Raw genomic sequence first — 16,624 nt, 5'->3', positions numbered from 1 at the left:
GTCCTGGCTAAGAACTCCTACCTAGAACTGCTGATTTTAAGGTAGTCATCTCACGTAGTTGTTGTCCAGCATCTCCTGTAGTTACCAGCAGAATAAAAACTAGTCAGTATGCATTATCTTTTCTAGGTATGAGGGGAACAGAGTCTTGCTTAAAGAGTTTAGCCTTAACTGCATTATTTTTCATTATTGTAATAGAGGAGCACCACTGCCGGTATATAAAGACCATTAAGTCTGATCTTTTTAGCTTTTTTTTTTTAATCTTGCAAATTAGTGAAAACTAGAATAAAGCAATATTTTGTTGACTGTTCCTCATTTTAAAGCCTTTTCAGGGGGAAGTCGACTAGATGTCCTACAATCCTACAAGTCTTTGAAGTAGTCAACAAGCACTGGGACAAGGATTGATGTAGAGTACCAGGGCTTTCAAAAAGCTGTTAAGTAGGCTTCGTCAAAGTCTGCGTTAAAAAGAAATGGTTGAAAGATAAAAAGCAAAGGATAGAAATAAGCAGGCAGGTTCTGCAGCAGGTGGAGATTGCCAGTGGTGGGAGACAAGACTTTCCAGATGAGGAGAGACTGATTTAAAAAGAGGCAAGTGTGGGGAGATTGTCAGGAGAGTACAATGGGAGTCTGAAAAAGTATGGAGAAGTTGAGGGGTTTATTGTTTGTCTAAATGTGAGAGTTAAGGGACAGTCAATGAAATTAGTCAGCAAGGTTAACGCCGCAAAATGAACTATTTCCACGCAGCACACAGTTGTGGATGTCAATGCTGCAGTTAGCGCAGATTAAAGGCTCCAAAAGGAGGTTAGGCAAATCCATGGAGGTTGTGTTCCTTAGGTTTAGCAGAATAATGATTCTGGTACTGCACTGCTGAGAGGAGAAATGAAGCCTTTTCTAGCACATTCTTTGCTCAGAGCATCTGCAGTGACTGACCACTGCTGTTGCCAGCATGCAAAGCCTCACCGAAAGCATCCTCCTGAAAGGTCTTCCTCCAGACCCTTCCCATGTGGGAAGTCTTTTAAGTCACTGTGGAGAACAAGAGTGCCCCAATCTTTGGTGCCAATCCCAATTCTTCTGCAGCAGGAGTGTAGTGTTGGAGGATTGGCAGACAGAAACACAAACGTTCCTCCCCAGACTTGGCTGTGGTTGTAATTCCTGCACTACTTGCAGCCTCACCATCCTCAGTGGCCCAGGGGGTGCCCGTGTCTCCAGAAGCTTCATTCTCGTAGCTGGCACCAAGTTGCAGGTTAGTTGTGCTGTCAGGGGGTTTCCTAGCTTGGAAGTGAGCTTTTGCCGGGGGACAAATCTCACTTGCCAGCTTCCCCTCTTTACTCTTTGTGATCCCCTCTCTTGGCTGGGTGTTGGGACAGCACTCTTCGAAGAGCAGCTTGTTGTAGAGGCGTGATTCCCTCGTGGGAAGACTGCTCTCCACTCTCTGTGGGTTCTACTGAATATTGTTTCAGGGCCCTTTCAGCAGGATGTCAGATGTCTTGCATCTTTGCACACTCTGAGCAGTGTGAGCATATGTGCTCTTGGATGTCTGTCACCATATAGCTTCTGTTAAAGTGACCCTGTCTATCAGTGAGGCCCTGCTACGGCCATCTGGCACTTCCCTACCCCTGCTAAAGCCAGCACCTCTAAAAATAGACCTGGTACCAGAATCCAAGAACGAACTTGAATTCCCAATATATACTTTAATTTGAGGGTCCTGACTACCACTTGAAGGTCTAGTTAAGCTAAGCCTTTAGATAGGACCCAAGAAGATTGGATACTGTGGGCAAAAAAGCATACTGCAGAGGCATTTCTATTTTTTATCGTTTTGCTAGATGACCAGACACGTTTCATTTATAAGGTGCGCCACCCTCGATAACTTTAGCTGTGACTGCATCCATGTACTCTGTGAACTCCAGAAAGGACACTACAGGCTTTGGTAAAGATCCAGCTCATAGCCAGGACTTCAGTGCAGGCCTGGCCACAGCCATATCTTCAGTGTGATCCTTTTGACTCTGGAGCCCTTATTCTACTAGAAACACCCAATTTTTGGTGTGACTGTTCCTCTCTGCGGTATCATCTTCACGTTGGGGACAGATACAATGCTACATTCACAGGAGGGTTGCAGTTCTGTCCATGGGCCTGGGGACAAAGGATTCGGCCTGTTGGCGTGGGTCGGCACTGGGCGTGCTTCAGCGGGCTGGATCGTCTTCGTGGAAGGTTTCTGCAGGCATCTTTCCCTGGAAGACATGGGGACATTGGCTCTGTCTGCAGAGGGCAAGAATAAGCATAAATATGAGTGAAGTGCTTTTGTCCCAAAGAGTGATGCAGTTGGCAGGTGTGGAGATGGTTGTGCGTTTGGTGTAAAGGGTTTTGGTGTAGATTCAGTGCTGTAAAAGGGAGATGTTGCATCCTCTGGAGGTTACCTCCTGCCGTACACCTTGATGAAGAGCTTTGCTCTCTCTTCTCGATAACCTCCTCATGTGTCCAGAGAGACAGCTGTTATATCCTCCTGAAGCTGCCTTCTCCTTGGCGCAGGGCAAAGCCCAGTGACCAGCAGGGCCTTCTTGGCCTCGTGGCAGGTGGATCCTCAGTCCTGTGATGGATGAACACCTCCACTCTGCTTCACCTGGTCAGGTGTCACTGGTCGCGGTGAGGGAGCTTTTATTCTAGCTTGTTGTTCAGGTACAGGAGAAGGAAGCACCTCTCTGTCTCAGTGCTGTCATACACCAAACTTCAGGGCTTGGGTTTGTTCAGCCTGGAGAAGAGAACACTATGGGGGGATCTCAGAAATACCTATAAATATCTGAAGGGCGGGTGTCAGGAGGATGGGGCTGGACTCTTTTCAGTGGTGCCCAACACCAGGCCAAGGGGCAACGGGCACAAGCTGGAACAGGGGAAGTTCCACCTGAACATGAGGACAAACCCCTTCCCTGTGCGGGTGCCAGAGCAGGGGCACAGGCTGCCCAGAGAGGCTGTGGGGTCCCTCTTCCCTGGAGACATTCACACCCCGCCTGGACGCGGTCCTGTGCCCCTGCTCTGGGGGTGCCTGCTCCAGCAGGGGTGGGACGGGGTGAGCTCCAGGGGTCCCCTCCAGCCCCACCAGTCTGTGATTCTGTGTGACTCTTGGGCCACGTCACCCTTGTGCAGAGCATTGAAGGCTGGGAGGGTAAAAGGGTGAAGCAGTGTCAAGCACTGCTGTGCCGTTTGCTGAACCCTCGAGACCCAGCAAGGTGGGAGACAAACGTGAATGCAGAAATGCACAGTGGCGCCTCTGCACAGTCCCACAGAGGCAGCGCAGCCGTGTTCCTGGCGTGGCTGCCCTGGCTTCTGCCTGCGCGTCACTGGGGTGCTCTCCACAGAAAATCAGTTCGCATTTCACCTGTGTTGTGAACTGTGGAGACAGAGCACACCGAGTGCCCACCCGCTGCGGCCTCTGAGCAGCTTCCCCCAGTTCCCATCGCTCACAGCAGCAGTGTCCCGGTCACGGTGGGACAGTAACTTGCGCAGGTGTTCAGGGCGAAAGCGCCTGTGCCGGGCTGTGCTGAGAAACTCAGTCCCCTGCGGCGTCAGCGGAGCTGTGGTCCCTGTAACAGCGAGGTGACTCCTGGGGCTTTGCGGGCCACGTGGGTGGCTCCTGGCCCTGGAGGGGAGAGTGGTCTGGAGGGAGGTGATGTGTGCCCACGGCGGGTGGGGACGCAGCGAAGTAACCCGGGCTGTCAGTACCGACGGTGTTTGTGGGCGTCTGCACGCTCGGGCAGGGCCCGGGTGCTTCCGAGTACCCCGTTTGCTGTGTGTGGTCCGGGGTCAGGAACCCAAACTGACCCGTGCTGGGTTGTGGCTCTGAGGGCTCCTGCTGCTGGCCTTCTGGGCAGGAGTGGCATTGCTCCGGTCCCCCCGTCTGTCCTAGCACGGAGGTGTTGGTGCAGGACTGGCTGGCTTTACCCTAGGATTTGGCTGTGGAAGCCATTGGCACAAATGATCTTCCCTGGAGGTAACTAGCAGCTCGTGGGAGTTCCTGATCCTCATAGACTTGGTTTATAGCTGTTTAAAAAAAAAAAAAAAAAAAAAGGAAAAAAAAACCCAAACAAGCAAAACAAAACAAAAAAGACCCCACCCAAAAAAGCTCCACAACCAAACAAAACAACAAACCAGGAGAAAAGAAATCCATACTGGGATTGCGTTGTTCTCCCCCCTCCCCTGGTGGTGCAGAGGAGTTGGGGGCCTCTCCGCAGGGACGTGTCCTGCTGATGAGCTCGTGCGCAGCATCTCCACGGTGAGCAGTTTGCCGGGGGAGCTGTAGCTGGTGCTTCCCCCATGTGTTGTGGCTCCGAGGAGGACTGCCTGCCCCGAGCAGCTCGGCACCACACCGGAGGAAAGCGAAGCCAGACAGCGTGCCCTCCATGAAGGCTGTTAGGAACAACTACAGCTGCCTGGGTGGCACTTCTGGAAAGGTGGGTAAATCCGCATGGGGTAGCTGTGTAGCCCTTCTGCTGAGCATAACCTCCTAGGTCCTGCTCTGCTACGTTTGTTGGTTCAGTGTGAGGCTTTAACTGATCTCCCTGTTCCTCTTAGGCTGACAGCCTGGCTGTTGAGTCCCCATGAGAGGTAATGCACAGATGCTGCTCTCTGACTCATAGTTATTTGAGAGCAGACTTTCATTTTGTTTGCATCTTTTTTCAGTTACAGATAAGCTAAAAACTCTAACAAGCATAATTATATTGCAAGTATAACTCATAAGTTAAGGGCAAGAGGGACTAATACAATTATCTCCTCTGTGCATTTGTGTAACGCAGGCCAAAATTTCACCAAATGTATCAGGTTTTGGATTTATATTGTTGTATGGAACGAAGAATGATAAATCAGGGCTTCTAAAAGTATTCACTGTCAGAGAAAAGTTGTATTTGAACTTCGTAGGATAAAGCTCTGTCATGGGGAAAGCATAAATTAGTTAACCATTCTGCATAAAATACAGTAATACCGCAAATCACTAAGCATATACATTCATGGACTTTTCTCTGTTCTCAGTCAGCAGATCCAGGTGCTGCAGGGACATGAATTAGTTCATTCTCCTGGCAGCCCTGTGAGATGGGGAGGAGTCATACTTCAAGGGTTTCCATGCTTGCTTGCACTTGAAATAAGGCTGGTGGCTGCGGCCAGCAGAGCCCCTGCCTGAACGGGACCCGCTGCTGGCCCGGGAGCGCTGGCCAGTGGTCGCCGCAGCTGGCGACAGCGGTGATGGACTCCAGTGTCTTGCCTGCTCCAGCTCAGGAGCATCAGGCTCCTCTCTGGTCTCGGGCACTGCGTGTCTTCCCCCATCCCAGCGTAGTTCAGCATTTCTTCTTCTGAAATAATTCTCTTTCTCTTCATCACCGGCGCTCTGAGGCCGCTCCAGCCAGATTGGCTGCCTGGCACAGAGCCTGGAAGAGGCTTTAATTGTGGTGGCATCTGCTCATCAGCCTACTCCGAGTCAGGTGCTCGAGAGCACGGTTCGGGACGCGTGGGTGAAATCCACAATGGGCAGCAATGCTGTGGCTGCCCGCGCTGAGGGGTAGTGGGGGTGGGGGGCTGCAGCTCTTCGCTTGCTCCGGGGCTGGGGCATCGCTTCTTGGATGTGCTGTAGCACCACAGCTCTCCCACTGAAACCCTCCCCAGCTTTGGAGGGTTTTTCTGCCTGCCGTCCCGGCGCCGGCTGTACCTGCAGAGCAGCACAGCTCTCCCTTGGACCGAGAACAGCATCAGCCAGACTGTGGTCCAGCCGCTGCAGGAGGATGAGACTACCCACCACCACTTGTCTTCACTGAGAGAATCAGCTGAATATGGCGTCTCTTCCAGGGTGACGAGGCGGTTCAAAAAGCAGTGAATCAGTACTCCCGTAAGGGATCGCCAAAACTGAGACAGGGCATCTGTGAGCCGCCTCCGTGAGTGTGTTGGCACAAGAAGTGTCTGTGTACTTGAGAAGGCACAAATATGGACCCAGCCTTTTCCGTTCCCGAGACCACATCTCCTCTGGCTTGCATGTTACTGCTTTTAGTTGGCATTTCGACTTAGAATCTATTTTAAACCCTCTTTCTTGACTAGCACAGAGCCTAACTGGTATCTCCCTTCATCAGTTCCATATCCGCCTGATGGCTGCGTGGTTTGCTGTGACCTTGGCCTCTCAGGTGGTTTGATGGAGCTCTTGGGTGATGGCCGTAACATCCCTGCTGCTGCATCAAATGATTAAAGAGATCAGTTTCCAAGAAAATGAATTGTCATCCTTCACCCAGCCCTGCAGCGCAGGCATCTGCGTTGCGCTGCATGCCCCCACAGGCCGTGCGGCCGGCGACCGTCGGGGAGGGTGCTTGTTGGGGCACGTTGGATGCAAGGTCCGGTCCTTTGACCGGCGCGGGGTACCTCTGCCTGTTCACCTCTGAGGATGCCCGCTGTGAAGGTGCTTGTTGCGATGCAGGAGCAGTTGGTCAAAAATAGATGATGAAAGAGAAATTGCTGCCAATAATTAGAGGTGCATAAATCTTGCATTTAATAAGATTAAACGGAATTAAATTAAATTCTAAAAAGTAGTTAGAAATCCAATTCCAACATTCTGTAGAAACAAAAAGGCGTATTTTCACATTCCAAAAGAGTTATTTTTTTCCGTTTGCAACGCAATGTTGGTGCCGGAGAGCAGAGATGATGGGGACAATCCAGGTGCTGGAGGGTGCATGGGAATGGCACCCAAGCTTCTTGTCAGGCCACCCTGGCCTAAAGGGCTCTCTGCCCGGTGAGTTTGCGTGACAGCTCCTTCTCTCCTGGGACCTTTCCTCTGGCATGTCCAGACTGTTCTTGGTCAGCCATGGGATGTTAATATTCCTGTATTTTTATCTAATGTGTTAGGCAGACTTACGTAGGAAAAATGGCGTAAAAAGTTTAGAAAAGCGCTTTACAGGCAGCGTGCAGAGCAGCTTGAGCACAGCCTATGCCCGTCTGCATGCTCCTTCTGGTTTCCAGCGTTCTGTGGTCCCTGTTCCTGTCTCCCTGCTTGTGCCTGTCCTTTGCGGGCTGCCTGTGCTGCTCCGTGCCTCTGGCTGAGCCCCCGCCACCCCGTGGGCACAGCCCGTCCCACCGGGCTGCCCTCGTGTCCTCTTGCTCCCTCTTCTCTAAATATAGAGCCTCCCTCTCCTCACCTATCTCCAAGTGATTCGCCCCTCTCCATCCATCAGCCTCGCTCCCTGGTGCCTCCATGACGGCTCCATTAAACACGCGCTCGGCAGCAGCTATATTTAGGAGTCAGGAAGAGAACGAGCCTTTGGGCTGCAGACAGCCCATAAATCCAGCTGCCGTCACCAAATCACCGTACTTTTATCTGGAATGGGATCAATAGAGGTGTTTGCAGATGAGTACACGTGTCCGTACAAGCGTGGAGAGGCAGGGGATGAAGAGGAGGAGGCAGAGTGGGGTGGAGAAAGGGGAGGAGAAGCGACTGAGGCAGAGGCGCGTGGGGCTGGGGGAAGGGGGCTTCCTGAAGGCAGGAGGAGGGGTGCCCGTCTGAACGGGGTTTGCTGTACCGCAGCAGTAGCGCACTCCCTCCCTTGCAGGGGTCCAAGGGGGCTGTGGATGTCTCTCACTGAAGAGTGTCTTTGCGTGCCATGAGGTGGAGGGGGTGGATGTTCTTACCATCACTGTCGTGACCTGTTTGGGCTATGCCGCGCCAGCGCCTCCGTGGGAGCCCTCCTTCCTTCCCCCTCCCATTTTTTGTACAGCTGTGTCAAGTTGCAAAGAGTTGCGGGAGCCAGCTTGTTCACAGGCTCAACATACAAGGCTTGTCCTGATGTTTTAGGTATATTTTAGGCCTCTGCTGTCTTGCCTCGCTCCTCAGCGGAAAGCATTGCGGCATCCCAGCTGCGCGCGTGGCGTGCAGGCGAAACCGGAGTGGGAGGTTGCTCCCTGCTGCCGTCGCCTGGGCGCTCCCGCAGCAGCGGGGAAGGAGATGGTGAGCGATGCAGGTGCATCTGTGGTGCCTCCCTCTCCTTATGGCTGCAGCGTGCTTTGGTTGTGCTGCCGGGGGTAGAGTCTGGTATCCCCGCCCGGCTCGGAGCTGAGACCGCTCTGCCTCCACGGAGGATGGGGAGCAAGGTGGGAGGCTGCCTCAGATGATCCAGGCAAAAGGGTTATCTCCCTTAACTCTCAGCAGTGTGTGGCTGTGCTGATCAGTCCTTAACATTTCCATTTCTTGGTGTAGTCTGTCTTTTTGCCAGTAAGATTAATTCCTTGGTTCTTTGAGACAGTTTTTCCCAGGACCGCAGGGATGGGGCTCGGTAGACGACCACATAGTCGGAAGATTCACAGGGAGCCATCAGTCCCCCATGTATCATCAGGCTTCAAGAAATCTCCCTCCGGACTAGGTAAACACATTAGGTGATGCTCAGCGGCGAGGCTGGAATAGCACGTTGGATCACCAGGGGCTGCTCCCTGCACGGTGACAGCCCCTAAATGCTCCCAAGCTGTGGCACCGCGAGGGCCGGGCTGCACCTCACCTAGCGCGGCATCCTCGTCCTCACTGCCTGCGCGGGCTTGCTGGGGGGTTGCTCTGCACTTACTTGTGGGGTGGGGGGGATTGCCAGCGCACCTGCGTTAATGTCGGGGATGCTGCATGTCCCATGCCGTGGGGACTCACCATTCTGGTCATGTGCCCCTCGGTAAAAAAGCATTTTGACCACGCACCCGCAGTACACATGTATTTACTTATGAGTTATATACCTGCATTCCTCTGCTAATGTGCAATGTAAAGCGCGTGCAAAGATAGAAACTAAAAAACAGCGACATAAAGATAGAATAAACACCATTTCAAAATTATTTTAAAATTTTATTAATGGTACAAAAAATGTTTTCTTCCCGCGCCCCCGTGGATTGTCTTGCGCGCCCCACTTTGGAGACCGCTGCCGTGGGAGGCTGACGTGGCAGGAAGGAGAGCCAGAACCATGTGGCGTGGGGTGTTACTCTGGGGGGACCAAGTGCCAGGGCGCTAGGGCTGTTCTTCAGCTCCTCTGAGAAAGAAAGGAAAAAGCTAAAAAAAAAAAACGAACACCGAAAAACAAACCACAAACCAAAAGAACCAAACATGCAAGAGGAACCAAAAAACAAGAATCGGGGGAAAAAAGGCGAAGCTGTATTTTCAATAGCATAACCAAGTACTGTATTTGGTGATTTTATTTCTACACTTTAGTAGAGTTAATTGTTCTTTCAGCCCAGCTAACCGTAAGCGCGTTTTGCGATGGAATGGGGGTGTGTGCTGAGGAGAGGCTCCCCGGGAGCGGGACGCTGGGCTCAAGGGCGTATCTCGTACTCCACGCAGGAGCCCCTCGGCTACGGCCGAGTCTCTGGAAGCGGTGTCCGGCAGCGGAGGGCAGCCAGTGCCAGCCTGCACGCGGGGGAGGCAGGACACAGCGTGTTGGGGCGACACGGCTGCTGCCGCTGCCGCAAGGGCTGTCGTCTGTCCCCAGGGTGGGAAGCTGGGTTTGTGGCTGCTGCGGCAGCATTTTCCTCTGCCAGCAGTGATGGTTTCATGTGATCCCGAGACCAGGATGAAAGGTTTGCAAGTGCATCCTGTCCTGAGGTTAAAACAAAGTGCGTTGGATCGACAGTGCTGCAATAACAGTAAAAACTGCCCCTCTGCTTTTGCGTCCCCTTCCCACAGGCTGTTGCCATTCTGAATTCCAATGCAGGTAAAAATAAATGTTTATTTTGTGTTGTTACTTTGGGTGCCAATGGTTTGTGTCCCTACTGAAGAAGAAAGGTGAGTCTTATCTATACTTTGCTCTTTATTTCCTCTCTTATTCACTCCTTCTGTCTGACTGCCCTAGTTGGCATGCTTAAAGACCTGCTGAATTCAAACCAGACCAACAGCTTACCTGGTGCTGTAGCCAGCAGTGCAGTGAGCAGCACCGAGGGCTTCACAAGAAAGTGGTGACAAAGTAGAGGAGCGGAGTTACCTGATAGTTTGGGGTCCCATCACCCTTCTGTAGCCGTGGATGAGCTGGTTCGGCATAACGTTTTGGTAGCGTGATGCAAATTCCTTCTGTGTTAGGAGAATGGTAGCTTAAATTCTTTTCCATCTCCCTGTCCCCGTTAGCTGCAGACCATATTTCAGATGTCTGCAGCGGCATCCCTGTCCACTTAGCGTGAGCCAGGCTGCCTTCTTTCAGCATCCAGCAGCCTGGAGGCCCTGGCGTCTCTCTTGTTGTCAGCTTCACAGATCAGGCTGGCAGGTTCTCTGGCTCTGTCACGCTCCTGAGTTGTTACACCCTGAAGGGGAGATTTGGTCCAACAAGTACATCCTGAAAAGCCTCCTGCCCTGACTTTGGCCAAAGCGCTGTTGGGGGGTGGTTCCTTGTAACTCCTGTGCCCCCGGAGGGCTCGGTGACCGCCAGGTGAGACGGAAGGCTAACCAGGACTATTACCATCTCTTCTGTGGGAACTGCATCCCTCTGCCTTGAGATGTGCAGGAGAGATGTGGCCAGACAGAACCAGGGGAGGGAATCTGGCTGCTGCCCTGGGACTTGGAGTGTGTGTTTGCCTTACCGGCGCTGATTCTCCTCTGTAGCTCTGCTTTGGAGTCTTGGTGAAATCTGACGACCTGACGTGGTTTAGAAGTTGTAGGGAAGAGATCTTACGTTCATGGAAGCTGTTTGTGTGCATATGCGGCTGTACACAGCGTGCATGGGACTGATCACACTGGCACGTGTCTGCGCACGGATCATTACTTGTTTATTAATAAATGCTAGCATGAAAGCGGGATTTACTCTGCGTACGTGTAGGGGAAGCAGAGGCAACAGGGAAGTGCTCATTTAACTCTCAGCTTTGTGATGTGTCTTTTTTCTTGTAGAAACCAGAGAAGACAGAACAAAGCGTCTCTTCCGACATTATACCGTGGGCTCTTACGACAATTTCACCTCTCACAGGTAAGCGTCTGCACCTTTGCTTTGTGATTACGAGCAGATTCATTTCCATGGGAAAAGTGTCTCCTTTTCCTGACAGAGCAGTATATGCTGTTTTAATTTCAGGGGAAGAAAACTTTTCTGGTTGTTTTGGTCAATTCAGTTCTAGCCTAAATATTAAGTCCTAGATAAGGCTCAGTTGAATAAAATGTTGAAGCTGCAGGGCCGTCTGGCTCATGTCTCAGTTGAGGAGCAAATGCTCTGGAGAATTTTTGGTGTGTTCCGGGAACTGAAGAGGACGCGTTGGATGCAGATGCAGAGTTATAGCCGTGCTCCGGAGGGGAGAAGAGGAGGACGCGGTTGTGCAGGGGGTGACGGTCACTCCAGCCCATCGGCAGTACGGGGTGCCTGGGCTGCAGGGGTGTTCACCAGCGCTGTCTTGGCATGTGGCGGTTGAGCGTGCTCGCCTTGGCATGGGGGCTGACCCCCAGGACGGTGCTCAAACTCGACAGGGAATCAACCGTGAAAGCAGCTGGTTTGTGCTTGGTCTCGAGGGGATGCAGCTGGTGAATGCGTCTGTGGGAGGCCGGGCTGTAGGAATGGGTCTGCTGGTCGGGTTCAGGGATGCGCTTTTGGCACTGGGTTTCTGTGTTTGAGGGGTAAATGTAGGGTTGCTCTGTGGAATACAGTCTCTGTTTGCAGCCAGGCTTTCATGCTCTTAAAAACTATCGGTCATTAAAGTAATTGGATGGGCATTATTGCTTGTGATGTGACAGGGGCAAATTGTGGGAATTCATCATACCAAAATTAAGTTATCCTGAAGTCTTGGAGCTTCCAACAAAGCAGTGAATGTGTCCTGGTTTACTGAGCTGCTTATCCCAAATCTGTCTCTGTGGGTCTGAGCACTTTCTACTCAAAAGTTATGTGTATGACTTATTTTGTTTTTCAAAAATCCTGTGGTGTGCTTCTTCAGGGCTGTTTATATTCTTAACTGGTGATGGGGCAAAAGAGAAAAATGCTGCTATGACTCTGAAAACAGTAAAGGAAAACAGACTGTTTCCACCATGGTCGAATGCGACAGGGAACCCCCAGAAGGTCTGTGCTGGGCTCTTGGTCTTAAAGGGCAGGAAATAGGTCAAAATTTGCAGATGAGTCAGAATTGCATTCCTTACGCCAAGGAAGAGTAGGTGGACAGGATTGCTTCAGCCTGGGTTGATCACCAGTGTGAAAATAAAATAAATTTATTTTGGCACATGCAAGTTAACACACACCAGAAGAAACGCTGTGAGGTACTCTTGTCCATTAAAGATTTTTCAGCTCTTCATAAAATTGCTTAGGAATAAAGATCTGACATCACTGTGACATCACAGTGACAACATCTTTAGCAATGAGGTATTCAAAGAAACAGACAAAAGGTCAGAAAATACAGCTAAAGCAGTTATGAAGGAGGGTCACTGGTGACACTGGACTGGATGGTCAAACAGCAGCTGAACACCGACACCGACAAACAAAAAGTAATGCATATGGGGGAAAAACCCAGTAGTAGTATTTCATATTCAGGGAAGGTGTTGGACTGACTTCTGCTCAGGAGCAAGATTAGGGGCATACCTTGCTTGATTCCTGTCAAAACCTGAAAAAAAATACTGAATTTTTGGAGTTGTTAGGAAAAAATGGAAAACATAATTATTAATATCTTGATATAAATCTGTAATATACTCACATCTTGAAACCTGCCTCTACTTCTGGTCTTTCAGACTTAAAAAGTAATACTTGAAAAGTTGGCAGAGAAAACTAACAGGTGCCCAAAACTGTGAAACATCATCCATAAGAGGAGAGACTAAATAGACTGAAACTCTCAAGCTTAGAAGATGATGCTGGCGGGGAAGGGGTTGATGTAAGTCCATAAATGAGTGATACAGAAAAGGGGAACCAGAGATAGTTGGTCTTTGTCTCTTCGGTACATGGGGTACCGAATGAAATAAGTTTGTTTCATCATCGGTTCTTTGTTAACGTACAATCAACCCGTGCAACTCCTTGCGAAGTGACACGCTGAGGGCTAAAAACTGGCAGGGGTTCAGAAAGCAGCAGGACGAACCCGAGGAAGAAAAGTCATTTGCAGGCTTCTGAGTGTGAAGGGACCAGCTCTGACTCAGGGACTCGGTTATCATGCGACGGCAGAGGTCGGGAGCTCGGGTGGGGAAGCACTGCTGTGTTCCCACTCTGCTCTTCCCTCCTGTTCCCATTATCAGCTGTTCCTGGGAAGTCTGGAGGACGGACGGCCTGACCCGGACGGTTGCCGTGAGCTGCGGGTGAGGTGGGCTTTTCTCTGAAGCCCAAAGCGAGGTTTCCCAGACTTTTACAGGGAGCAAGGCACGGTCTCCTCGATATCTTCTGTGGCTGCTGAAGTGGCTCTGGGCCAGCAGCGGTCCTAACCCTGGCCTCTGAACTCCTCACTCTATAGTGGAGGAAGCCCGGGCATCTGGCCTGAATGTCTTGAGAGCAGACTTTAGCCTCATCAGAGATCTGGATGGGATCCCATCCTGGAGATGATAAGTGACCGAGAGAGCTAGCTGGTATTGCAGGACAAGCTCCTCCAAGCTCAGGAATGGCCCATCCCGAGAAGCAGGTAATTAGGCAGGGGCAGCAGGCAGCCTGCAGGGATGCGCAGGGAGCGCCTCGCTAAACGCGGACACAAGAAGGAAGTGTACAAGGGATGGAAGCAGGGAGAGGTGACCTGGGAGGCATATAGAGACACTGCCCAGTCCTGCAGGGATGGGGCTAGGAAAGCCAAAGCCCACGTGGAGTTGAATCTGGCGAGAGATGTTAAGGGAAGTGGGAAAGGATTCTGCAGGTGACAGCAGCAGCAAAGGGAAGACTAGAGAAAGTGTGGGTCCACTGCTGAATGGGGCAGGGACCCTAATGACAGAGCACAAGGAGAAGGCTGAGATACTAAATGCCTTCTTGGTAAGACCAGCCTCCAGCAATCCCTGGCCCCGCAGACCGGAGGGAAAGTGTGGAGCAAGGAGGATTTGCCCCGGGTAGAGGAGGATCGGGTTGGGGAACGTTGAACGAATGGGACATCCGCGACTCCATGGGGCCTGATGAGATGCACCGCTGAGTGCTGAGGGAGCTGGCTGGTGGCTTTGCCAGCCCGCTCTTGATCATCTTTGAAAGGTTGTGGTGGTCAGGAGAGGTTCCTGCTGACTGGAAGAAAGCCAGTGCCACTCCTGTCTTGAAGAAGGGCAAGGAGGAGAGTGTGGGGAAGTTCAGGCTGGTCAGTCCCACCTTGAGCCCTGGGAAGGTGATGGAGCAACTAACCCTGGAGACCACTTCCAAACAGGTGAAGGACCAGGTGGTGACTGGGAGTAGCCAGGCTGGATTTGTGAAGGGGAAATCCTGCTTAACCAAGCTGACAGCCTTGTAGAGTGAGGTGACCATCTTTATGGGCAAGGGGAGAGCAGGGGATGTTGTTTGTCTTGGCTTCGGTAAGGCTTTTGACACTTCCTCATGGAAGGCCCTCCTAGACGAACTGACAAAGTATGGTTACATAAGTGGGAGTGAGGTCGATTGAAAACTGTCTGAATGACCGGGTCCAGAGGGCTGTGATCAGTGGCACAAAGTCCAGTTGAAGGCCAGTCATCAGTGGAGTGCCCCAGGGGTCAACACTGGGGCCAGTACGGTTCGACATCTTCATTGGCGACCTGGACACTGGGGCGGAGCGCACCCTCAGCAAGTTCACAGCCAGTGCAAGACTGGGAGGAGCGGCTGATACACCAGGTGGATGTGATGTGCTGCTCTCCAGAGGGACCTGGGCAGGCTGCAGAGCTGGGCCGAGAGAACCTCATGAGGTTCAACCAAGGGAAATGCAGAGTCCTGCACCTGGGGAGCCTCCAACTGTGGAGATATTAGAAACCTGACTGGCCGTGATCCTGGGTACGCTGCTTGAGCGAGGAGGTTGGACTAGATAATCTCAAGAGTCCCCTTCCAACCTCAACAGTTGTGCGAGTTTCCCAGCCAACAGATGTAGACGGATGCAGCTTTTAAGTCCTGTTGTAGAGCTACATCTCCACAGGAGTAAACCTGCTGTTTGGATAGTTATTTCCAGAATTGCACCTTATGTGATGCATGCTCCCAGAATCCCTTGCCGACTCTGGCCCTTTCTTCAGACCCTTTCCTTCAGGCCAGTTTATTTTCCATGAAAGGCAAAACAAAAATCATACTTAGAGAAAGGCGCATGGATTGTTCTCGTGTGGGCAGTTTTGCTCGCAGCAGCCCCATTTCCCCAGAACCGACCAGCAGAGGAGGGGGAGGAGGTTGTGTGTTCACACATGCCTTCAGCTGCACCCCCAGCCAAGGGGAGGACCCCATCTTTCCACCCTAAAGTCCCCCAGGGCTGCGTGCCAAGAGGATGTAAGCCTCTTCTGGACCCAATCATCTATGGCTTCTTGTAGATCATAGTCCCGTCAGTCTTGGCATTCCTGGGCAGCTGATGCATGCGAATTACTGGTTAACTGGCTGCCCTGCTAAAGTGTGGGATCTGCTGGGGTCACAGTAACGATGCTGACGGACGCTGGCTGTGAAAACTTGGTGTTTCGGCAGATTTTGGGTGGGTTTGGAAAAGACTGGAAGATTTGAGCTGCATCCCCATAGTATGGTGCGTAGTCTTAGAACATAAAAGCAGGAGGACGGCCGCTCTGAAGCACGCTACAGGTCCTCCAGGCCCATATTGTGTTGCACGGTGGCCAACGGCAGGTGCGTTGTGCAGTTATGAGAACACAATAAGCAACCCAAAATATTATTCCTGCCTGCAGCAATTTTCTGTTCAGAGAATTCCTGAGCCAGAGGCGATGTCTTTGTATTTAATAGCATTTAATGGATCATTATTCCGTTAATTTGCTCAATGACATACAACTCGTGTGCTTTCACTCTCTCCTGAAATGGAGAAGGAGCTAGGGTTGGCTTTGGTGGAGACGGCAAGACGGTGGTGGTGCTGGACAGTGGGGTACCTGTGTCTTCTGCTCATGGTGTATCAAAGTACTTACAGTGTGGTGACAGCAAATGAGCAAGAAGTTTCTTAAAGCATATATATGTATATGCTCATCACTCAATCAGAGGTCGCTGTGAGGGCAAAAGTGAACATAGCCTCACGGTTCAGCTAGGGAAACCCGCTGCAAGGTAAACCAAGTGGCCGCCTTTGTTACCTTCCTTGAGACCACGTGCCGGCCTTTCCAGGGCCTGCGCGGCACCCACCGCCCTGTCCGCAGGGGCGGGTGATGTGAGCAGCGCCGCTGGAGCCGTCGGCCGTCCGACCAGCAGAAGTCATCCCACGACAGAGGCACCCGGCAGCTGCAGAAGCACCGTTTCAGCGGAAGCGTCTCTGCTCTGTTCGCTGGAGTGCGAAACGTGGCTATTGCTAAAGCACGGAGGTGGCGTCGGTGGCCGGGCATGCAGCGTGGGACTGAGCTCAGGGCAGCGGAGCGGTCGGGGGCGCGAGGGTGCGTTTTGTCAGCATTACGGGGTGGAAGCGGGGTTTGGACTCGATAGCGGGCAGCTTGTGGACATGGCGTGGCGGTCAGGAGTGCAAGATGAGGATTCACATGGTGGGTTTAGGCTCACCTTAATAGACAGGATTAAAAAAATGGATTTTTCCCATTTCTTAAAATATAGAACATTTGGGCCAATGGATTCCTTGAGAGCAGAAATTAAGAACCAAGGTGCTGTAA

The 16,624-nt window shown here is 51.7% G+C and overlaps 1 protein-coding gene across 11 annotated transcripts in view; it reads left to right on the top strand.

Annotated features, from left to right (window-relative positions):
- The window catches only part of SHANK3 (SH3 and multiple ankyrin repeat domains 3), a 401,813-nt gene that overhangs the window by 261,813 nt on the left and 123,376 nt on the right, over positions 1-16,624 (top strand). For all 11 annotated transcript variants that reach the window (XM_075081824.1, XM_075081828.1, XM_075081835.1 and 8 more), the window contains one exon: positions 10,850-10,925. In XM_075081824.1, the coding sequence (XP_074937925.1) occupies positions 10,850-10,925 (76 nt within the window). The remainder of the gene's footprint in view (positions 1-10,849; positions 10,926-16,624) is intronic.

Source organism: Phalacrocorax aristotelis, chromosome 1 (assembly GCF_949628215.1).
Source record: "Phalacrocorax aristotelis chromosome 1, bGulAri2.1, whole genome shotgun sequence".
NCBI lineage: Eukaryota > Metazoa > Chordata > Aves > Suliformes > Phalacrocoracidae > Phalacrocorax > Phalacrocorax aristotelis.
This window is presented reverse-complemented; position numbering and strand designations above follow the sequence as displayed.